The sequence below is a fragment of the Labrus bergylta genome, chromosome 7 (assembly GCF_963930695.1).
Source record: "Labrus bergylta chromosome 7, fLabBer1.1, whole genome shotgun sequence".
In the NCBI taxonomy this organism is placed as follows: domain Eukaryota; kingdom Metazoa; phylum Chordata; class Actinopteri; order Labriformes; family Labridae; genus Labrus; species Labrus bergylta.
Window position 1 is genome coordinate 29,965,714 of NC_089201.1, and position 25,077 is coordinate 29,990,790.

A 25,077-nucleotide genomic window follows, 5' to 3' on the forward strand; every position below is an offset into this window, starting at 1 on the left:
TGTCTCAGTCTCTGACCCTTAAAGTCTCTTGTCTTCCCCTGATTCTCCTTTTTTCTGACATCTGCATGTTGTTTTCTCCTCATGTTTTAATGTCCTCTAAGCCCATCTCTCTTTCTCTCCCTCACTGTCCCCTCGCTCTCTCCTGGGGGTTCATAGCTCTGCAGTGGCTTGGCTCTGACTCATCATGCATGGCGTGTGTGGTGTGCATCCAGGTCTGTATGTGTGTGCACAGAGCGTATGTGAGAATAACTGTGTATGTGTGTTTTTTCTCCACAGAGTCCAGTGAGCATGAGGACAAGAGCACAGATGCCTCTGGGGAGGTTGCTGTTGACGCCTCCATTCAACCCCCACCCTCCACTGAGCCCCCCACAGAAGGAGAAGAGGCCCCAAAATCTCCCTCTGAATCCCCGGCCAAAGTCCCCGACGCAGATGAAGAAGAACTGGGGCCTCTCCCTGACAACTGGGAAATGGCATACACTGAGAAGGGGGAGGTTTACTTCATAGAGTAAGACACATACATCATGCTTAAATATATATTTTGAGATCTTTGAAGTGAAAAAAAATGGGAATTTCATCTTAAGAACACGTTTTCCTCAACGTCTGTAGCTTCAGTTTAAAGGGATACTTCACCCGTTGAAACATGAATCTGTACTGACATTGGGTCATATATGTAGAAATGTGAAATACATTTTGAAGTTGGTGCCTTCTTGGCCAAGAAAAGACAGAAAGTGTCTTTTTGGCTCATGTGGATGAAAGACACCAAATCCTCGTCCTCACCGCCGCCGACAGGCTGCTGAGCTGGCAGCGGCAGCCAGCAATATAGCCGTGAGACGGTTGCTTGTACAGACGGTCTTGTGTCGCGGCGGCCCCCAGCAGCCAGAACACAAGACCGGCCTGTCTGCAGCAGCCATCTCACCGCTATATTTATATTTTTTCTCCATTATCAGCTTTCTCCATAGAGCCTGTTAGCTTAGCTTCAAAGCAATATGGCTTCCCTACTTCAAAACATGGTTAATGTATGCTTCAGTGTGTGAACTTTATTGCACCCATCTCTGTTTGAATAATTGATGTAACTCATTGCTTCAATTTAGACACACACACACACACACACACACACACACACACACACACACACACACACACACACACACACACACACACACACACACACACACACACATTCAAGCCAATGAATACTTTTGTCCCATCCTCTAACCCTTACGAGGTAATGGCTTGAGACAAATTAGAGGATTAAAAGCCATTTAGTTTACCTCAGAATATCCCCTTGTTTCTCTTTTCCCCCTGCACACACACACACACACACACACACACTCAAACCCAAAGATATGCGCACACTCTGATCAACAGTAGCTGTCATTCTGTCATTCTATTATCCGCTCTGTCAGTCTCTCTCTGTGACCTCTGTTTACCCCCTCTCCTCTCCATGTTGCCCTCATCCACACATCTCTCTCTTCTCCTGAAGTCACAACACCAAAACTACATCGTGGCTGGATCCTCGGCTCGCAAAGAAAGCAAAGCCGCCAGAAGAATGCAGCGAAGACGGTGAGTGAAACCGTCTTGTTAACCCGTGTGCTCTGCAGTTTTGTCGACTTTTACTTTGTGTTCATCTTTCATGGCTCGTGGGAGTGTGTCATCTCTTCATCACCTGCTGTTTGTGAACCTGTGTTGTCTCTTTCTGACTCACTGGTCCTGTGTTTTTCTCACCTCAAGAAAGCATAAATATTTTTGTTTTTTAGGGTGTTTGTCAGTCTGCTGCTGGTCTCACTGTTCTCAGCAGGTTTTCAGAATCTACTCACATGCAAAGGAGAGGAATTCAAATTGTTGTAACGGGACACTTTGATTTCTTTTTTTACAAGATTTCTTTTTTCATGTAGAAGGTGTCACTATCATGGAGTCCTCTTGAGAAGAGTGCGATGAATACATCAGGTAGTCCTTTCAGTAATTAAGGTCGAGTGTTGGAAGTAATACATTTCAATCTAAGAATTATTCAGACCTTGCCGCTTCATTACAATGTCAAACCTGATTCATGCGTCTTGCGGTCGGAGGGGTCGTTGCGACGGTATTGTGCAAATTGCGGCTGGTGCGACGGTGCGAGGAGGGTCTGAGTGCCCAGCTGCGCACCCTCCAAGATTTTGTAACAACCCGGACAGGTTCGCGCCGGCCGCGTAGCAATGATTGGCTACAGGGCTATGTTAAAGGAATACATTAACCTATTCCTAGTGTCATAACCCGGCTCGTGGGTTGTGACAAAAACTAAAGGAGTCGGGTTTTACAAAAGAAAAGGATTAATTTATTACAAAAAAACAAATGAATCAACCCATAACAAGACAGATGAGGTGTGTTAAATCAGTTTAATCAGTGGTGAACGTGTGGATGTGTGTAAAAGCATTATGGTGTATGTGGTGTTGACGTGTGCACTAACATGCTAACTAAACTAAATGAATAATGGTGTCAGCTCAAAGCTTAAGCAGAATAGAGAGAGCCCGAGAGGAACAGGAAGCTGGTCCTTATATCCTGGGTGGAGCAATGGGCCCAGGTGCTCCAGATCAGGCAGGCAACATCATCAGCACCTCAAAGACAATACAAGCACATAAGTAAACCAGACACACACTCTAAGCAGCGGTCGTCACACTAGTAAGTCATTTCTTAAACATTTATAATAAACTTAAATCTCCTCCTTATATTAGTAATAAATCAAAAAACAACAGCTTTAGTCTGACTTTGTATTTCACATACACACAGCTACACCTGTGTTCTCTTGCTACACACACACCTGCCTCTCTCTGTTCAGTTCTCTGACTACTGACGGGGATTTCAGGACAACTTTGCTAGTGTGAGTGCGCCCTAAGACCCATTCCAGTTTGCCTACGGGCAGCAGCAAGATACAGATGATGCAATTAACAGCATCACTCACTTGACTTTAAAACACCTTGAAGACCCTAAAGCTTCTGCACGTTTGTTGTTAATTGGTTTAAGTTCTGCCTTCATTATTTTTGCAGCCAGTGTATCTGTTATCCCTGTAGCCTGTGCATGTTGACATGCAGGGGACACAGATTGGATGCACAGTGGTCAGTTCTCTGGCTTCTGATGGGGATTTCAGTAAACAAAACTTTATTGTAGATTAGTCATGAAAATAAGAGTAACCTGCGCTTTTGGTTTGCGTCAAGCAACACAAAGTGGCAGCATGACATTCTTCAGGTAATCTGACTCTTGAGCAGCCCTAGTGTTGATCTCCTGCGATCACATATAAAAAGAAAATGAGTTGGTCTTGCTGCTCTTGTCACCGGGTGTGGTCGGTGAATTTTGGTTGTGATGAGATTCAACAGAGCAGGATCTGAATCAGAACATTTTCTCCCTCTCCTCAGATCTCCTGATCTTCAATTTGATCCCTTCTCTATTCCCACCCTGCATTCTTTCACATCATGTCTCCCCTTTCAATCTCCCCCCTAAAAAAATCTCTCTCTCTCTTTTCTCTCCCACCTTCATTCCACGTCTCTCCCTCTCCCTCTGCCCGGTAAAGGGCCGAACTGTGACAGGAATTCTAATAGCATTTCTCAGCTCTGCACAAACTGATTCTCACTCCACACACACACACACACACACACACACACACACACACACACACACACACACACACTACTGTTCTGAGTTCACAAACCCTTCTCACAACCGCGGCCGACGTACTTCAGCCTCGCCTTGGCAGAAATCATATTCCCTAACGCCAGTGATGTTCAGACGCCAACTTTCTGTCATCTTTGGCGCTCTGTGATGACTTATTTTGTTCTTTTAAGTGGTAACTTTGCTCTTTCACAACTATGCTTCTGTGCTGGAGCTTTTTAAACCATAGCAGAGTGATCAGCAGTACCTACATTTTGTCACAGGTGTGGGTATTAAAAATTGAATATCTAAATCCTGCCAGTCTTGCACTTATAACGCAGGAGATCCAATAACAAATAACAGTAATTTACAGTAGAGTGCTTCAGTTCACACGGCCAAAGTTGGCTGGAATCAAAAACTTCAACTAGCCTGCACTCTCCCTCTCTCCCACACGCTCGTGTTGGTGAAAGAAAGGAAAAGACAACTAGAAAACAAAACTATTCCAGTAGGAAACAGACTTTGTGAGATGTGTGAGTTGGACAAAGTTGAAACAGAGTCCCATTTTCTTTTGCATTGTTACAAAATACGATGATTTAAGAGAATTATTGTTTCATCAAGTAGAATCTGAAACATTGGGACAGATGTGCAGAAACTGGAATGGCTGTTTAAGTTTGATGTGTTTAAACTTGATAGTTTTGTTTCAAAAGCTTGGAAAAGAAGACAGGATATTCTGTTTAATTAGTTTGACTTCTTGCTTTCTCTTTTTGTTTCTTGAGAATGAATAAAGCTTACCTAGTGCACTCGGAACGTTTTTAATTTATGGCTGTGCATATGGATGTGACACCATGATAAAATAAAAAACTAAAACTAAAAAACTCTGAACAAATCATGAGCAAATAAAACCTTGATGTTGTTTTCCACAGATAACAACGTTTAGTGCTGGTTACATGCTGTCAAAATAACAGCAAGGAAACGTATAAATGTCTTATCCTAGATTGCAGCACAATCCTGTGCTGTTTTTATTTCCACTGAGAACAATGCTATAAGTACAAACAGCTGCACAGTGATTGAACTGAGCTAACCTGAACTCTAGCTAATGATAAAGTACTCTCATTACCAAACCAGACAGTGCAACCAACGGGGTCGGCCCTATGGTCCTACATTTCTAGGACATTTTCATAATTAGGTCTTGTGTTCCTACATTTCCCATTGCTACTGGATAACAGGTTGGGTGTAATTGGCTTCCAAATTGGGAGAAAGGGGGATAAAATCTGATACAAATATATGAAAAAGGAGATGTGGGAACAACAACACTAACCCGCTCGCTTTAGCATGAACACAAAATAATAATTGAATAGTTTGATTAGCATTCACTAGCGTGTTCAAGAGGGAATGCTACTCTAAGCTAAATGAAACATACAGTGACACAGTGTTGTGTATGTTGATGTTAATTTCAAGTTTTTAAGATCAGAACATAGAACATCATACTTTAAAAAAAAGATACATACAGTATGTCAATGATGAAACCTGTATCATATTAAAACACTGAATATTTTATTATTATATTTATCATTATTATTATTATTCTGTGTTTTTTTTTACTTTTGTTGATCTGATGTGTTTTCTCAAGTAGAGCCTCTAGTCAAAGAGTGTAAAATGTAAAATATCAAATCAAAGTTTTGTTTCTTGTTTTTTTAAATTCTCCCTTATTTTTTTGCTTTTGTATTTTTTTCCTTTTTCCAGATATATTATGAGTGGTTTTTTTTTCAAACAGATTGTATCTAGATTAGCATTTTTTGTGTGAAAGAAGCTCATTTACTGCGCTCCCTATCTTTTGTCCATTCCTCTGGTATTTATTATCATGCAGATTTGATCTGTGCCTTTTGCTCTTTTGCTCTTTTGCTCTTTTGGGAAGCAATGGTACAGAAAAAGGGAACCTAATACTGAAGTGATCTCTGCCAGCTCTCCACTTACACAGCGATAAATGAAGCAACACCTTAGCTATAGCTAGGCTAACCTACAGCAGAGGTCACAGATGGTCCGGTCTCTGTTCGACCGCTGTAATGTGATTAACAGTTGTTTCCATGCTAAGAGTGTTTACTCATTTGGGGGGCTAATGTTGTTTGAGCGCTGAAATGAAGAGAGTTTTTTTTGTTTTGTTGTCGAGCTCAGATTGTGCAGTTTTTAAATGGTACAATTTATGGGCGCTGGTGGCGCAGTGGTTAGAGCGTGCGCCCCATATATGGAGGCTGTAGTTCTCCAAGCGGGCGGCTCAGGTTCAAATCTGACCTGTGGCTCCTTTCCCGCATGTCATTCCACTCTCTCTCTCTCCACTGTCCTATCTCTAAAATAAAGGCACAAAAAGCCCCAAAATCAATCTTTAAAAAAAATACAAAGTACAATTTGAATGGAAGCAAGGATGTCAGAATTAGCAATGAAGTGTGAATAAAGGATAAATGTGGGGAGGGAGGAGCACGGAGAGGTGGTGCTGATTTTGAAGGATTTCCCACAGTCTCCCAGCATCAGAGGAAGGAGACAAGCATTCAGACATCCTTTCATCATCATCGTCTCCCTTTCCTTTGCTTCCATCTTATCGCCCTTCTGCTACTCTCTCTTCAGCATTCACATCCTCATTCACTATCCCCCCCCCCCCCCCCTCCTCCCCCCCCCCATTCCCTGCTGTGCTTTGGGTGAATATTAAGGGTTTGTTTGTGTTGATGTGCAGCGCGTTCTTTTGTGTACATTGTATTGTATCTACATGCTGAGGCTGACTCCCAGAGTTCAAAGGCTCGTCACAGATGATCTGGTTCGCTTGAATTTTGTTTTGTCAGGAAAGTGTTTCATGTTACACAAGCCAATAGAGCTCCACAGGAATGAGTCCTAAAACCAGGAAGTAAGTTAGCATTTGAGCGCCATGGGGTCTAACGTCTAAAAGTCAACGGGTTTGTGGTTAACGCCTGAAATAAGGTCTGTGGTTAACACAAGCTGAAGAGATGTTGGTGTTTTGTTAGAGCACATAAACTACGTTAGGTAATACCTCCACTTGTGAAGTTTGAAGTTTTTACTCGTCTTTAAAAAGACGGTTGCTAACAAGCGGCTAAATGTGACTACAGTGGTTGTCGGGGACATTAAAGGTCATCACGCCGGACACAGAGGGCGGGAACTCTCTCACTAGTCGGAGATGTCTCCTGTAGGTTTAATCTTTAGGTTAAGGTGAAGATTATGTTAGTAAACTATTTATTTAGCTTTTTACTTCTGTCGGCTTCATTAACGCTTCAAACATCATAAAAAATCTGTGAAGATTATCCTGCTGAACAAAACGCCTACGCTTCAGAAACGTGTTTACCACAGAGATTATTTTCTGCAGTGATCCAAAATCCAATGAAAACATCCCAGAGGAGGATTCTGGTTAGACCCCATGGAGATGATACTTCAGGGTTAGCCTACAAAAATACGTCATATGGTTTGTTCTCTATAGCTCCTCTCTTACTCTGAAGATGCAGAAAACAGGACATGCTTCAAATCACAGCAGGTGTTGGTTTCCATTCAGGCTTGATCCAAACTCAATCACAGCAGCAGTTTAAGATTATAAGTCAATATTGTCATTAAGAGGAAAGGATTCTCAGCGAGGCCGATATCACATGGTAGAAACCACCATCTGTAGCCAACTGAGACGATATTTGATGAGAAGTAGAAGATTAGAATAGATATGGAAAAGAGAAATATGAGAAATGAGTTAGAGGAAGTGATGATGGCGTGCAGAGGGTTTGCCTGTGCTTCCTTTTTGAACAGATTCAGATGAAGATGAAGATGGAGAGACGTCTGCATCTGATGAGAGTTGAATCATCTTCGTTTCTCAGTCAGATGTGACAGACTTGAGCTTAAATGTTGCCTCTGCATTACATCACTGTTATAACGCTTATTCATGATGTCTGGACTTTCCTCTGCCTGTTTCTCACACTTTTCTACTCCTTTGATCCTTTTTCTGTCTTTCTTTAGTTCCCTGTCTATGTCCGCTAGACAAATACTCAAATACTAAAAGGAATCAGCTTTGTGTGTTTTGTGTGAGTGCTAGTAAGTAAACGTTAAACATACCAACACACTCAACTAAGAAGGTTATAATGGCCAATATCATATTAATGGTTTAAACTGGCAGTGCCGACAAACATACCATTTAAAGATGACATCTCTTTTTGGCTGATTCTATTATTTACACTTTATTTAACAAAAGGTTAAACAATAAATTGAAGAAAATACTTGACACTAAAGCAAGGAAGGAATGCAAATGAGTTGAAGCCCTACTAAAATAACACTTCTGCTGTTTTCTATCAGAATTGATCAGGTCTTTTTTTATTATTTAAGTTTAGCCTCCTTTTCTTTCTTTTTTTCAACATGTTTGTATTAAAGCAAGTTCAAGACATACAGTGCAATTGGGATGCACATCAACATTTTTCTTTTTTTCCCCCAGAAACATTCAAAAACCCAGTAACCCAGTATCACTTCTCCCTATAAACAACCCTCCCAGTCCAACAAATAGACCTCTTAGTTCAAAGACAAGAATAAAAGTGTCTGGACAGGCACGAGAGGAAAGGATCGGTATCGGCAGGCGATGGTGTACTACTTTAATACCACGTCAGGTGAAAGTTTCTCAAAATATTGAAGCAGAGGTCTCCAGTGAGTGTAAAACCAAAATCAGAGCACCTCCAAGAGTGAATTTAAATTTTAGCCTTCTTTTCGAGTTTGTATTCTTTCTCCAGATCGGATGAAGTTATTGAGTTGTTGACTGCCTGGTGGTCAGGAGACTTTGTTCACTGAAAGAAGCACCTTAACATAGAAGCAAGCCCCTGTGTGTGCTCCTAATATACACACACACACACACACACACACACACACACACACACACACACACACACACACACACACACACACACAGACTCATTTGATTGCATTGTAACTGACATGGAACGATCAACCAGCTGATGACTGGAAACATGATTTTGACCGGCCGGCCCTCACAGCTAAAGGCCATTCTAGTGCAATTAATCAAGTTTCAATTTGAATTACGACTTTGTCTTCACACGGTCATGAAGACAAGATAATCGAGATTAACCAATGAATGTGCCCCACACTGCGTTGTTCTTGTTTTGGCCAAATGTTTTGTTATGTGTGGTAAAGGAATGTATTTAACAGAAACTTAAAACATGATGAAGTTAGTTTGAAAACAGTGCAAAAAGAACATAATCAGATGTTAAGGGATGAAAGGAGGAAGCACAAAGATATTATAGAATCTTATTCAATGGTCTAAAAAGCTGCAACTAACATGACCACAGGTAGGAAGTGCCCATCAAAAAATTACACACTGAAAAAAAAGCAAATTAAGTCGGATGATTTTCTTCTCAGGTTTGAAACACAAAGACTTTTCCATGGAATGTAATAAAGTTTATTTATAAGCATTTTATTTATTTATTTATTTATTTATTTATATAAAATATTTTTTCACATATTTATTTTCATGCATTTCTTGTAATGTGAAGTGTTCAGAATGAGATATTGTTAAGAGTGTTTGAGTTCGATGCAGATGTCAAATCAAAAGAGTTATCGTGTTTTATAATTCTGATCTCAATATTAATCAAAATAATTTTTGTCGTCGTGGGCCGGCCTAGCCAATTCTTTCCCAATTTCAGAGTTTGTTTTGTTTTACATGTGTATGTATGTACATATATATATATATATATATATATATATATATATATATATTTTTTTTTATTGGTGATAAGGTGAACAAAAAGAAACAAGAAGATATAGACATGACAACTAAAGCAAGAACAAATAAACAAAGACAAAAAAAATAAAAATAAAACATACAGACAAAATACGTTTGAGTGAAATGAAAGTCATTGCTTCACATATATGAAGACACGTCCACTATGAATGATGGCATAACAGTTAATTAACAGTCTGCCTTTAAGTATGAACCTCAAATTGAATTTTCATTCAAGAAAAGTTACAAAATAATTGTCTTTGATGTCAATTATAGTTTTTTTTTTTAAAGTTGTTTTTTGGGCCTTTTTTGGAAAAGACAGCTGAAGAGAGAGAGGAGCTGCTCGGAGGATAGAGTGGTGATGGCATACAGCAAAGGGCTCAGGTCGGATTTGAACCCAAGGACGCTGTGGCAAGGCCTACGACCTATGTACATGGGTCGTGCAACGTAACCACTAGGCCATCAATTATAGTTCTTGAAAGACATCTTTGGGATCAGCCAAAATCTGTGTCGGTTTGTCAGAACTTGAAAAAAAAAACAGAAATTGAAATCTATTGCAGCATTCCATAAAAAACAGAAACAAATACACTCTCTCCGTATTTCAACAGCAGGAAGTACAGACAACAAAGAGCGCTATGCTTAGGGAGGAAAAAAAAGACCTCCACTGGTGGTTTCCATGGAAACTGTCTCCCTTTTCACTTTAGGGGGAGGGCAAGCGTCTGGTGGATGAGTTAGGCCGACATTTAAGGTGGCTCATGGACAGAGTGGGAGGGAATTTAAGGTGGTTTGATGTTGTGAATCCATCTGAAATTCTGCCGCGAGGCTCAGACGGGTCGTGTGAGGTAATGGCGCTGCAGCTCTGGTGGTTGAGGCAGACAGCGAGGCAGAGCTGAGATAATTGCAGTGTGTACCCCTGTCACCTTGTGCTGCACAGTCAGCATGCTCAACAGCCAGGACACACACACACACACACACACACACACACACACACACACACACACACACACACACACACACACACACACATTCACAAGTGGATTATTGATATCAAGATCACAGCTCTGGTTATAATTACATTACAGCATAAAGCGATGCTCTAATATCAGTGTTACTCAGACCTAATCATTGTGAAATGATAAAGATGAAGAAATGTGTCTGCATGAGTGTGCTTCAGTGAGTGACTGAATTAAACAAAAAAAAACATTGAGAGGTTTGAGGATAGAAATGATTATCTTTAATCATGATTATTCATATTTTTATTATTAAAAAAGATGTCTAATTAGATACATGGTTTTGTTCACCATCAATATTATGATAGAACCACAATTATTTATTATTATTTTGTACTCATTGTTTATTATTATTTAAAAAATGATTTAAATTGAGAAGTTGAAGGACTGTTTGTTATTTTAAAATAAAGCTTCATTCTGCGTGATTACAGTAAAGTATCCAAACATTATTCATGAAGACATAATTTACATATTAGGACTTTTTTTTAAATAAACTCATAATAAATCCGACTATTCACTATTCACAGTTCCTAGATTATTCGTAAATTATTGTGTGAAACGAGTCATCCTTAAATGTCTGAAAAAGTTCTCAAATATGTAGTATTATGTTAAAACAATGACTCAAACAGTTCCCTTGGTTAATGAGAGTTTAGATCTATCCAGCTGTTTGTTGAAGACTCTGTATATAAATATATATTTCTCATGCTGACTTCCTGTAGAGAAGACATTTGTTGCAGCTTTTCCTTTTCCTTGAGATTATTATTGCTTGACGTATGGAAGCTAGAAATTCAAACTGAAATCATGGCACTGATGTGTTAAGTGAGATTGTCTACTACACACACTCTATTCCCTCTTTGTCTGACTTGTTCAATTATTTCATCTCGGTCACCTTTTCTCTCACCGAGGTCGTCACTTCTTGGATGTCTTTGTGTTTTCATGTGCATGTGTGTTTATATGTGTTATAATTATAAAGCTCAGGGTCACACCATGTGCCACATTGTAAGTGTGTGATCTTTTTTTTTTAATCTGTATGACACTAGCACCCCTTTACATCTGTCAGGTTTACTTGATTTCCCTGTAGGAAGCTTCCATATGAATGTCATGAATCAGAGTCTTCAATATAAGACATGTGGATGAATAATTATGAAGGAGGAAGATCAACCAGCTAACATGTCATGCTGATGAATGCTAATCAGAAGCTGTATTTCTAGTATATATGTCTGAGTGGGAGTGGATCAGCGTGTGCAGATGGGCTGTTACTGTGGGTTTGTGTGTACTTCTATATATTCTATATCTATACTGTGTACTTCTGTGTACTTCTGTATGTATGAGCTCAGTTAAAACAAATCAGTACAGTACACTGTGTAGTGTGTGTGTGTGTGTGTGTGTGTGTGTGTGTGTGTGTGTGTGTGTGTGTGTGTGTGTGTGTGTGTGTGTGTGTGTGTGTGTGTGTGTGTGTGTGTGTGTGTGCGTGCATGTGTGTGTTATGCACCCGTCTAGTGGGGCAGGTTTACAACATAAAAATACCCGTAACAAGTTACTTCCCGGTCCCCAAACCAAAGGCAGCTAATCTTGTGATTTAAACAAGGATTTATATAGAATTATATATATATATATATATATATATGTATATATATATATATATATATATATATATATACATATATATATATATATATATATGTATATATATATATATATATATATATATATAAGTGAGCACAAAAGAAAATGGCAGTGAACTGCTTCTCAAACAAAAGACTTGCTCAACAAGAAAAACACAATTTTCAGAACTAACAAACTACTAAGGAACAAGGCTTTAACAACGATATAGAAAAGTTTGGAGGCCGAGGGAGAAACGACCTGCTGCTGTCAGTTTACCACGCGCCGTTCTTGCTGAGGATCTCAGCAGGCTTTAAAGATTTGCGGCCAGACTCCGTACCAAAGACGGGCGGCGTCCTCCCTCCAGCCAATCTACGATCTCCACCTGCAGCAGCATCAAAGATCCTCACACGCACGCACACACAGAGGTCTCACTCTCACACACACCACACAGAAATGAACACAATACGGCCGTAACAGTGTGTGTGTGCGTGTGTGTGTGCGTGTGCGTGTGTGTGTGTGTGTGTTTCAGTAGAAATTCAGGAGAAGTTAAATAGAGGAATTGGAAATAGAGTACAAGAACGTTCAGTGTCCTGAGACAATAGAGAAGGAGAGCTGAATCAGCAAAGGGATGGATGAAGTTAGTTAGCAAACAAAGAACCCGAGGAGGCAAAGACGAGTGTGTGGGTTAAGAATGTAGAGACAAACCTGAAGATGTTGAGGCTGTAGGCCATGAAGGAGAAGAGCAGAGGAGATGGATGATTTAAACGTCATTCTGTCTCCTGCTCTGCTTTGTATGGATGTCTTTGTTGTTATTGGTTGTCTCCATGGAGAAGCCGTCGCTACAGGTGGAGCGTTGTCTCTCTATTTAAGGAGCACTTTGGGAGCAGCTGATGTTGAGCTGAGATTCATGTTGTCTCCCCTCGGTGGTACCCTCCTCTGCTCTCACAATAAACTGACTTCATTTCCTTCGTCTGTTTTCTCTTCCTCTTAGAGCTGCCCTATGGCTGGGAGAAGATCGATGACCCCATCTACGGCAGCTACTATGTAGAGTAAGTCTCCCCGCTGACTTGGTAAACTCAGCTACTCCTGTGTAGAGCAAAGAAATACACTTCTTCTTTCCTTTACACGGCCTCATTTTAGATTCAAACAACAACGTTTTCATGACTTGTTTTTTAATGAGTTACTCTTCATGAGTATCGTTAATGGAGAGGACAGTTTCTACATCTTGTCTTGTAAGTAATTATTTCTCTTCAACTACAAATGCTTTTCACTTTTGCTTCAGAACAATAGATTGTAGTTAAAAATTGCTCATGAAAAGAATAATTTCAAATATAGAACTTTTGCCACTAAGAAATAAAAATTGTTATAATTTTTTATTTTTTATTTAACCTTTATTTAAAGGCTTTATATGCAGAAATTACATTTCAGTAAGCTGGAGTAGAGTATGGAAATTATAGGCTCTATATGCAATTTTTTGATCCAGCAGATGTCGCCCTTGAGCACCAGCATGAAACCAAAACAACTGGCGCTGCATTGTTGTGTTAGCATGCTAATGCTAGCGATCTTTATTATGCTGGTATCTTCACACTGCATGTAAATTTACCTGAAATGAGCGTGATCTAGAAACACAGTTAAGCAGTGAGTACAGTATGTTATTCTTCTTTTCTCTAGTCCCTCAATTAAACAACTTTTATACACGAGGGGAGGAGTCAGCCGGCCGTCTGGGCGATGTAAACAAAGTGAAGATAGGACTCTGAAAACTCTGAAAACATCACAGACAGTGGGACTCGGGTGTTACACCCATTGTAGACAGTCATGACTCACAGAGTTATTTTCAGAGGATATACTTGATTTATATTATAAATCACATAGAAAGACTTTAACCAGGAAAGAAACTGAGATTAAAAATCTCTTTTCCAAGAGTGTCCTGGCCAAGACGGGCAGCAAAACATTTACAGAGTTTCACACGGACAACGAGCAGCCAATCTTTCAAATACAAAAATACATTAGACATTAAAAGACACAAATAACAAATCCGAACAGCAAAATGTTTGTCCACACAAGTCATCCACAAACACATCAGGAAGAACATCTACAGCCAGATGTGTCCGCCTCCAAGTCATTTAACTTCCTCTTAAAAGCATCCAACGAGAGAACTTCATTAAGTTTCAGCTCTTTTTGTAACTCGTTCTAAGTAAAAGGAGCAGCAAACCTTTTTCCCCGGGTCAGAACTAGCCTGCAGCCAATTTTGTCATTTTCTAAATACTTTGCAGTTAATAGTTTGAAGAAAAAAAACATTGTTTGTCAGCAGAAGCAGAAATACATTTTTGTAGAAAGAGGTAAGACACAGTAAACCAACAAATCATAAAAGGACTGCTTTAAACTGGCAGCATAAGGGCTGCGAACCAGGTCAGATCAGAATGTTTTTCATGTATTAAGATGTGATTTAATTTTATATTACTTACACCTACAGCATACACATTAACCCTTTGTTAAATATTTACTATTCCTTTTTGTTTCATGTTAATTTTGCCTTTATTCTAAACTATATGGGCCTTTTGCTTGCATGATTTTGTGTTGACTAGTTAGCTTTAACATGACCTGTGTGGACCACAGCAGCTATCCCTCATTATAAATATGTAACAGAGCTACAGGGAGTCATTCTGACACGACAGTATGCGCCGCAACATCAAGTTTAAAGCAGCTTAAATTTGGAGAGAGCAAAAAATAGCACAGCATCCTTTGTGAGTCTGACCTTAAGTTCGGGGCAGATCGCAGTGGAAGTGATGCTGCATGCTTTGTGGTTCTATCAGCAAGCAGACATCCATTCTTTGTAAATTCTTCCCTGCATTAATCTTGTAATGATTGTTTTTTTTTTCAGTCACATAAATCGAAGAACTCAGTTTGAGAATCCAGTCCTGGAAGCCAAGAGGCGTCTGGAGCAGCAGAGACAGATGCAGAGTCAGGGACTCTCTGCTCTGCCTCTGCCCACCATATACAGAGGTACACACTGAATACTGCAGCATGAAACTCAGATGGTTGTCCAAACATTAAAATGTAACCACATTGGGCTTTGTTTTTGTTTTAATGACCTTACACTGGCGACTCATTTCTTTTAGGATTTATTTTATTTATTTTTTTTGGGGGGGCTTTTTGTGCCTTTAATTGAGAGATAGGAGAGTGAATAGAGTTGGAAATCAGAGAGAGAGAGTGGGGAATGACATGCAGGAAAGGAGCCACAGGCTGGATTTGAACCTGGGCCGCCCTCTTGGAAGACTACAGCTTCCATACATGGGCTGCACGCTCTAACCACTGCGCCCCTTAGGATTGATTGTAAGGTTTTACTTCTTACTTTTAAAGCACTTCACGGTCTGGCCCCAGAACATATTTCTGAACTGCTGTCCCCTCACCAGCCAGTGGCAGCCTGAGATCCTCAGGCAGGAACCTTCTTACTGTTCACACCTCAAACTTGAAAACTAAAGGAGATCGAGCATTTGTATCTCGGGCTCCTCGGCTGTGGAACGACTTGCCTGAGGATCTCAGACGAGCTACATCAGTATCTTCTTTTAAATCACTTTTTAAAAACACATTTTTATAGTAAGGCCTTCTTATAATCCTTGTTTCATCCATGATGTTTTATTTGTTTTACTGTTAACTTCAGCCAATCTTTGTCTCAGTTTGTTTCTCTTTCCTCTGTTCATTGGATGATTGCTGCACTGTTGTTTTATTTTTCATTCTTTTTTAATAGGATTTTATTGTTGTGTATTTGACTGTTGGGATTTTTCTTTTTTCTGTAAAGCACTTTGTGACGTTGGTTTTGATAAGTGCTTTATAAATAAACTTTATTATTATTATTATTATTATTATTCTGCAGTCCGTCAAAGACCTGAATTAATGACAATTTATTTCTGTGGTGGAGAGTATCATAGTTTCTCACTTCATCTCATATAACGGGCTGTTTCATGAGTATCGAATAGGACACATGCACGATGTGATAATGCAAAGGGTCATATAAAGATAACTGTGAGTGTGGGGGACACAGAACATTCTCGCCCTGAGGCAACTATTGGGCCAATCCAGGCGCTCACATATGAGTACAAACTAGACCAGTACAAAGTGTACTGCTTCATCCGAGGGAAAACGTCACATCTCCAATGTGACATCTTATAAGATAATAAAGTTAATCAGCCTTATTGGTGCTTATTTATTTAAAAACAAAAGTTGAATGTGTCAAACCAAATTGGAAGTTTCTAAATATTACAATTCTACAATTCACTTATCAGACACTTTTATCCAAAGTGACGTACATCAGAGAGTAAGAACAACACAAGCAAGGATCTAGAAAAAAAGGAGCAATGTGAGTAAGAGCAAACAATCAGCTTTGAGTCTGATTGGACACACAGGTGCTGACAGGAAGTGACCAGAGGCAAAGCACAACATTGAGGGCAGTTCTTGAGAGCTCTAATCAGTATAGAAACCATCTTATAAGTCGTCGTTATCAAACAAAAACCATCGTCATTACCATCATCATCAATAATATGGAGACCATCATCATTAAGTTAGTAGGTATTCATGAAAGAGCTGGGTCTTTAGCTTTTTCTTAAAGGTGCAGAGGGACTCTGCAGATGGAATGGAGTTTAGAAGTTCATTCCGTCATATTAATTTGTCTAAGATGTCACATTTCACTGTCTTCAACGTCTCTCCCCCCCCCTGCAGAGAAGCCATTGTTTACGAGGGACCCGACCCAGCTGAAGGGCACCTTCCTGTCAACAGACCTGCAGAAGAGCAACATGGGATTTGGCTTCACGATCATAGGGGGCGATGAGCCGGACGAGTTCCTGCAAGTGAAGAGTGTGATACCTGAAGGACCTGCTGCTCAGGACGGAAAGATGGACACAGGTAATTAAGTGTACAACACAGATTATATCAACTGGTTAAGGAATAAATGAAGACGTAAACAAAACTTCAGTTATCAGTAATGTTTGTATTTATACAAATGCTTGAAGCACAGCCTCTCTTATTCTGACACCTCAACCTTTTTTTTCAACCATATTTTCCTCCAAAGCAAACCAAGAGATAAGAGCTTTTACTTGCAGAGTTTCAATTTCATTCAAGCAGATTTGACCTGTTGGGTCTTTTCTGCACCTAAAAGACCCAGGAAAGCACAGTTAAGCATCAGGATCCAATAACATTTTTGCAGTAAAACACATGCTGGGAATTACATTACACTACACTTCACTTGACTTCAGGGATACTTCACCCGTTGAAACATGAATCTGTACTGACATTGGGTCATATATGTAGAAATGTGAAATACATTTTGAAGTTGGTGCCTTCTTGACCGAGAAAAGGCAGAAAGTATCTTTTTGGCTCATGTTGGATGAAAGACACCAAATCCCAGAATGCACAGCACCGCAGGCCACTCCCACTAAGGTCCTCAATTTACAGACATATTTACTTCGGCCAGCAATATAGCCGCGAGACGGTTCCTGCCGACATGCCGGTCTTGAGATCGGCTGCAGTGGCCAGCGGCGGACCCGGCGGCTAGCAGCGGTCGCAGCAGCCGATCTCAAGACCGGCATGTCGGCAGAAACTGTCTCGCGGCTATATTTATATTTTTTCTCCATTATCAGTTTTCTCCATAGAGCCTGTTAGCTTAGCTTCCAAGCAATATGGCGGACGTTAAGTTTAGTTTCTGGGAGTGAGTTCCCACCCACTGATCTGTGATTGGTCTGTAGCTTCAGTGGTCGAAAATATGATGAACTAGCGTTGTAGTTTCACCCCGCTAACCACAACAGCTTCCAGTGACGCAATATGATGATTTTTGCATCACTGGAAGCTCCTTTTCAGACTCAGAAATACAAAGATTTCTCGTCTCAGGGGAAAATGAGGGCGGGATGCACGAGCATTCAAAAATACTACCAGGTTTCTAATGATACAAAGATTAATGCAGATGGGTGAAGTATCCCTTTAAAGTATAGGTGTCATTTATAAATGATTCTTCTAATATTTAGGAAATTGTTAAAGCAAATATTACAAATGGAGGTTTCTTTAAGACCCAGAGGAGGAAGGACTGTTTGAGGCTTCATGTCCACTTTGCTTTAAGCCTGTGAGCGGCCTCATGCCGACACGTTGGTGCCTTAACAACTCATTTAATGCTCATGTCAGAGCTTCCTTCTCCCAGCTTATCCTCCCTGCTTTTATGTCTCATCTTCTGCCTATCCCCCTTTCTTCTTTTTCATCTGGAATCCATCTCTTTCTATTTTATCTCCATCTCTCTCATTGTCTCTCCGGCTCACCCTTTATTATGCTTCCGTATCTAACCATGTCATCTGACACGTTTTCTCTGCTTTCAGCCTCATCATATTTTCATCTTCTCTCTATTTCTACCTCTCTACTTTTCTCTTGCTTCATCCCTCTATTCTGGTCCGACATCCTTTTCCTCTCTCTCTGTTCTGATTTCTGACTTGCTCCTTTCTGTTCTGTGACATTGCCGGAGCTGCTCACACACATGCACACTCACACACATGCACACTCACACACATGCACACTCACACACATGCACACTCACACACATGCACACTCACACACATGCACACAGTCACAGAGTGACACACAGACACTCCCTGCTTGAGATTAGCCGGCCTATTTGAGCTGTGCGGCATTGCTCTTAGGGATTGTGTATGATGGTGCGTGTGACATGTGTGGCTTGTGTTTATGTACGTGCACATGCACATAGAGTGTGTGTGTGTGTGTGTGTGTGTCTGCATGTGTGACAGAGAGTGCCTCCAGAAGTGTGAAATAGAGGATTTGAGGCAGCTGCATTTGTCATGGGGCTGTGACTTTAAAGCTTAAATTCATAACTTTTTCACACGTTCAAACTACAGCAGAGATCACAGAGTATAAAATGTGGCATTTGTAAGTAGTTTCACCTTCTTATAATAACTGGTCTGCATGAAGAACGTCATGGACAAACCCGGGAAAGGTTTACATGAATAAAAGCAGTAGATAGTGTTGGCACTTCAGGAGGTTTGACCTGATAACTCAACTTGAATTGCACATTTGCACACCTCCACTTTGCACTTTAATAACTTGAATATCCATTCTGGTCCGGGCTCTTGACTGATTTTACTGCACTGTTTTTATTTGGTTTGATATTTTGCTGTGTTGTCTGAGTTTTTAAAAAATTTTTTGTTTATGTTTTATGGTGATGTTGTCCTTGTGTTTCTTGTCTTCTGTGTGCTCCTGTTGCAACGCAAATTTCCTCTTGTGGGACAATAAAAAATCTGAATCCAGCACAGAAAATCAAAACATTTGAGTTTTCATTGCCATTTTATTACCAACTGTTCCTAGAGTAACACGTTAATGTCACATGATAAACATCACGCAGGAGCCAAGACTCAAACTGGTAATCTACTGCAGCCTCTTTGTTATTTTGAGATTTTTTTTTGTTTTGCACCACATGGTTGTCATATTCACAAAGACACGCCAAGACACATGCCAAGTCTTTCTCTCTCACCTCTCTGTCTCACACATAAACAAGTGTATCGCCTGCAGTGGCAGTAACTGATATTATATCTCTCATGTGAATGGGATGGTGTGCTCTTTCTGTGTTGCTGCAGCTTGTTCTGATACGGCTGAGATATTTGAAATCATGGAGTGATTTTGCAACACAGTATGTTTACACATGAACCACTGAGACCCGATAATGTGGTCAGTGTAACATGAAGAACACTGAATCAGAATCAGAATCAGAATCAGAATCAGAATCAGAATCTGGGTTTATTGCCAAGTACATTTACACCAAGTCAAGGAATTTGACTTGGTGTATTGGTGCTAAACAATTAACAAGGAAATAAAGCAGAACTAGAAACAACTTAAATAATACAGAATAAGAAGATATTACAATATATAAAATAGAATTTAAAAATGTAAAATATAAAATACAAAAAATAAAAAACACAAAAGGTGTGATGTAGGAGCTGTGCAGTGGACTATGAGTGTGTGTAACTACTCACTGTTGTTGGATTGTGAATGAAGCCGTCATCTCCTTCCTCCTCAGGTGATGTCATCGTCTACATCAACGACATCTGCGTGCTGGGGACCACACACGCGGACGTCGTCAAGCTTTTCCAGTCCGTGCCCATCGGTCAGAGTGTCACCCTCGTGCTCTGTCGGGGCTATCCTCTGCCCTTTGACCCCGAGGACCCGAGCGGCGCGGCGAGCAGCTCCATGACGCCCATTGGCCTGGAGCATCGCCCCCTAGTGGTGAACGGCCGCGGCAGTTACGACCCCTACTTGGAGTATCTGTCGCTGAGCTCCCAGCTGCCTCCTCAGGCTCTGGCGCAGGCCTCGCACCCGGGGGACACACATCTGGACGGCTCCTCGCTGCCACCCACCACACCCGGTTCGGCGTCGGCGCTCACACCTCATGAGGACAACGTGTCGATGGCGTCCTCGGGGACTGCGGGGATTGCTGGGGCCACGGCACAAGCTGCAGAGCTCCTGACGGTTACTATGGTGAAAGGATCGGAGGGATTTGGGTTCACTATCGCAGACAGTCCCACCGGTCAGCGAGTGAAACAGGTGATACATCATGACTGTCTGTGTATATCAGGGTTTACTATCAGACCTCTCATGGTTCAGACATTGGAGAGCATGTTTATAATAACTTGTGTTTTGCTGCCTTTGTTTCAGAAAGTACATTTCAGTAAGCTGGAGTAGAGTATGGAAATTAAAGGCTTTATATGAGATGTTTTGATCCAGCAGATGTCGCCCTTGAGCACCAGCATGAAACCAAAACAACTTGCGCTGCATTGTTGTGTTAGCATGCTAATGCTAGTGATCTTTATTATGCTGTTATCTTCACACTGCATGTAAATTTACCTGAAATGAGCGTGATCTAGAAACACAGTTAAGCAGTGAGTACAGTATGTTATTCTTCTTTTCTCTAGTCCCTCAATTAAACAACTTTTATACACGAGGGGAGGAGTCAGCCGGCCGTCCTGGCGATGTAAACAAAGTGAAGATAGGACTCTGAAAACTCTGAAAACATCACAGACAGTGGGACTCGGGTGTTACACCCATTGTAGACAGTCATGACTCACAGAGTTATTTTCAGAGGAGATACTTGATTTATATTATATTTAAGTGTGAAAAATCACATAGAAAGACTTTAAGTTAAGGAGGTGAGCTGAGCTGCTGATGCATTTTTAATCTACTTCAAATCTATAAATGAATAAAGACAAGACTGACCTAAAGAAACCATGAAATAAAACATGACAACTTACCTACAAGGAAATCTGACTGTAAGGAATTTATAAAAGAGAGTCGATGAGTTGCAATGTGACAGAGGTTATTTTTAATCCCTATTGGATTTCTACGATAAAACATCTTCACCTCAGAAAACTCAACATCTGTCTTTGTTTTATGAGTTTATGAACACCACTAGTAAAACAAAGGATTAATTCCATCTGATGAGTAAGGTGATTGCAAAATTTTCTCGTGTATTTTTTTCTTATAATATAGTTTTTATCTCAAGTTATTGACATAAAAATTGTTATAAGTATATTATAAGAAAAAAATACACTAGAAAATTCTGCAATCACCTTACTCATCAGGTGGAATTAATCCTTTGTTTTAACAGTAGGGTTGATAGTCGATATTTTTTGCAGCATTAAGAAATATAAGATGCAATATTGTCCCTGAATAAAAAATAAATCATGTTTAGGTCTTAAGTGTGACTCAGGTGTATTGACTTTGATAGGTAATGAAAAGTTAGTCAGTGAGATTAGAAAGTGACTCAAATCAAATCTCAGCAATCCAACAAGTCTGAATGTTGATGTGTTGTGTTGCCATGGTGCAGGTGCTGGAGCCCGGCTCGCAGGGCGGGTCTGGGCTGATAGAGGGAGACCTGATCCTGGAGGTGAACCAGCAGCCAGTGGCTGCAGCAGGACATGGGAGAGTGGTAGAGATGCTCAAAGAGTGTCCTGTTGGGGCAGAGGCGACACTTCTCATTCAGAGAGGAGGAACAGGTAAGAGATTTTTTTAAATCTATACATTTTGTGATTTGAAGATTTGTAAGGACTTAACTGCATATAGAACAGATTGATGGTACATGACATTTTTTTTATTGTACTTGCATGGTTAAGTGGAATGTACCTTTGCTAGACACATGACCCTGTTGAACGCCACACACTGAAACCCGCCCGCGGTGTTAATAAAGTTGATCTTCATACTACAAGTGTTGCCGGGGCTTTTTGACCTCTACAAGCCTTTCACTCTTCATGCGCCTTGTTAGTCGGTGAAGTCATGCCCGAGTATCCCGCTCTGCTTCTTCAGCACACTTTCTAGACAGTTAAAGTCATCCACACTCTCTATAATGGAGGGGGGGGGGGGGGGGACGTCTCAGACCCATTAATGCCAGCAGGAGTGACTATAACATTGAGGCAAGAATCAGAAGTTGAATCTAATTTACTTTCAGGGACAAAGTATTTGTTGTGAAAACTTCTGAAGGATGTTGGCTTGTGATTCAGTTATCATGTTTACCTCACACCTTCAGCCCCAGCAGCAGAAGCTCTGCAGGTAGAGGAGTCAGGTGGAGCTGACAGTGAGAGCTGGAAGTCAAAAAGATTTTGATTAGAATTTTGATACTTGTTCTATTTTTAAACACTTTTAAAACACAGTGGGCTTTCATTTGCTCATATTTGAGTCCCTAGAGGACACCATTTTTTTAAATATTGGATACTTACGAGGCTAGAAGAAGTTTGCCTGGCACAAAACTGGGCGGAATCTACAAAGGGAAAAGATTTAATGAATATTTCAGCAAACTAATAATTTCTTCAAGTTGGATGAAAAAAAAAGAAACTTAAATCACCCCTCTGGGAAAGAGGAACTAGTCAAAGGAAATATAAATCACTGGAGAAATAAAACATCATTTTTGAATCTTGGTCATATGCACTGATTAATGCAGAGAGAGTTCTCAAAAATATTAAGATCAGAAAACAGTGTGAGCAGATGTCGTAGTAAAGGATGAGTGTGTCACACCATGTGTTGCCAGTGTTTTATTAATGAGGCTTCATCACCAACATGTCAGCTGTGTTTCCTCTGCGACAGACTGGAGACCACCGGGGGGGGGAGTGGGGGAATTCAACACAAGCAAATGTTTAAGGATAAGGCAAATCAAAACATGATACAATTCAAAATGCAGCAGCGAGTTGGAATGAGTAATGCAAGTTCATCCTGCCGTTGGATCTCAGCTCTGTGGGTGGAGCTGGGATCAACACTGCTATGAGGACGATGTTTCCTTCCTCATCATACACTTTAATGATGGTGATGCTTCAGTAATACAAACAGTGTGTTCTGAATTCACAAATCCAGATGTTTCTGTTGGGACAAGGAGAATTGTAACAAAGGGTAGTTTAGATTCACAGATGTGTCTCTGTGTGTAGTTTGACCTCCCCCTGTCCTGTCTCCATCTTGAAAAGTATTCTGATAGATCTTAGGTTACACGAGCCAATGTTTCTTTCACCACCAACTTAAATATCAAGCAGACATTTCAAAATGGATTGTTCTTGATGTCTGTCTGTGTATTGAGATGTTGATTTCACAGGTAGTGTTGTTCCACAGAGACTGGTGCATCATGCATCACTGTAACAATCTCTGAATTGCAATGAGCTGCTCCACTGAACCTTTCAGCACAGCATTCACAACATTCAGCACTTCACTTTCCTCATTGAAGGAATTTCTCCACAGACAGAAAAGAGAAAGCAAATTCAGAGTGGGGAGGATCAACATAGATTAAGGCCTGGCTCACACTGTACGATTTTTCCCCGATTGTATAAAAGTCGGGGTGTCATGTCAGCTCACACTGTACGAGTGAAATCGTGACGGAGCGTTGACAATTGTTAATAAAGTTTAATAATAAAAAAAAACAAAGGACGACGGTTGGTGAAAGAAGAAGGAAGTGGAAGTTGTTGTAGGATATAGAAAAGTTGATACAATCGTAGATATATGGAGACAAGTTTCAGAAAAGTGCTGCACTGATGATCTGTACCGGGTTGCGTCCTGCCGCTGGTTGCCATGACTACAGTCCTCCCTTGTCTGATTATATTGTAGTCACTGAAGTGTCTGATGTAACCAGGACAGAGGTAATATAAGTTTACAATGGGCGCATCAAGAGTATCTGAAGGAGATTTAGGAGCCCTCTCAGTGGAATGTGTACAATGGGGTCCCTGTATCCAGAGAGTTGCCCAGGGACTTCTGGACAAGAGATTGTATCTGTGACCTGTGTTGTCCTTTGAGTTTATGACATACATATGACATACATATGACTAAGACAGAAACCCCTGCAGTTGTAGTAAGAGGGGTGTCCTGAAAACAAACAGATGTCCCTATGTTGTTCTCCTGTGAGGTGTGTCCATAAATACCAGAGTTTCTGTGTGTAAGGAGAGAGATCACTTTTGGCTGTGTCTCTCCCAGGTCGAACCATGGCGAGCCTGGCGATGCTGTAACTTGTTTGTCAATAAAATGATCATTATGTAAGCAAGTCAGTGTCAACGGAGAATTTCTTCATCATCAAACATGTCAACAACAAGGAAATCCACATCATCACACACAACTTCTGCCGGACCCTTTCATGATGTAATCGTCAAGATTTTAAATTCTAAATATCAAACATGTTTGAAATAAATCAGGGCGTCCCCGACGATCGCCGGGCAGATCGGGGACGTTAAGATTGGATCTTTGGACCGCTCACACTACGAGATAATCTGAACAGATAATCGGGTCCGAGCAGCCTCGAGTCGGGAGAGACCCTGAGATTGTCGGGAAGGAAGAATCAGAGCTCAAATCGGCCCGATGATCCTGCAGAGTGAGCCGGGCTTAAGGCCATTTTCCCTTCTTTTGTGCAAGATCGGTCGCTAGTGAGAAAATGAAATTGCTCAGTGCAAGCCTTATTTGTTTGACATGTGCTCAGGCACAGATTTTCTGACTGTGGTCAGTGGAGACTCAGTGGTCAGAATTTGGCTGAATAATTACCTGGCGGTTGTCTTACCACTGAGTTTATTAACCATCAGACAAACT

At 40.7% G+C, this 25,077-nt stretch overlaps 1 protein-coding gene across 7 annotated transcripts in view; it reads left to right on the plus strand.

Annotated features, from left to right (window-relative positions):
* magi2b (membrane associated guanylate kinase, WW and PDZ domain containing 2b) overlaps positions 1-25,077 on the plus strand; it is a 92,965-nt gene that overhangs the window by 51,267 nt on the left and 16,621 nt on the right. For all 7 annotated transcript variants that reach the window (XR_010666712.1, XM_065957360.1, XM_065957362.1 and 4 more), the window contains exons 5-11: positions 277-505; positions 1,484-1,563; positions 12,986-13,043; positions 14,876-14,997; positions 16,711-16,893; positions 20,057-20,580; positions 21,860-22,028. Coding sequence is in view for 6 of the 7 variants with exons in the window: in XM_065957360.1 (XP_065813432.1) it covers positions 277-505; positions 1,484-1,563; positions 12,986-13,043; positions 14,876-14,997; positions 16,711-16,893; positions 20,057-20,580; positions 21,860-22,028 (1,365 nt within the window). In the remaining variant the exon portion in view is untranslated. The remainder of the gene's footprint in view (positions 1-276; positions 506-1,483; positions 1,564-12,985; positions 13,044-14,875; positions 14,998-16,710; positions 16,894-20,056; positions 20,581-21,859; positions 22,029-25,077) is intronic.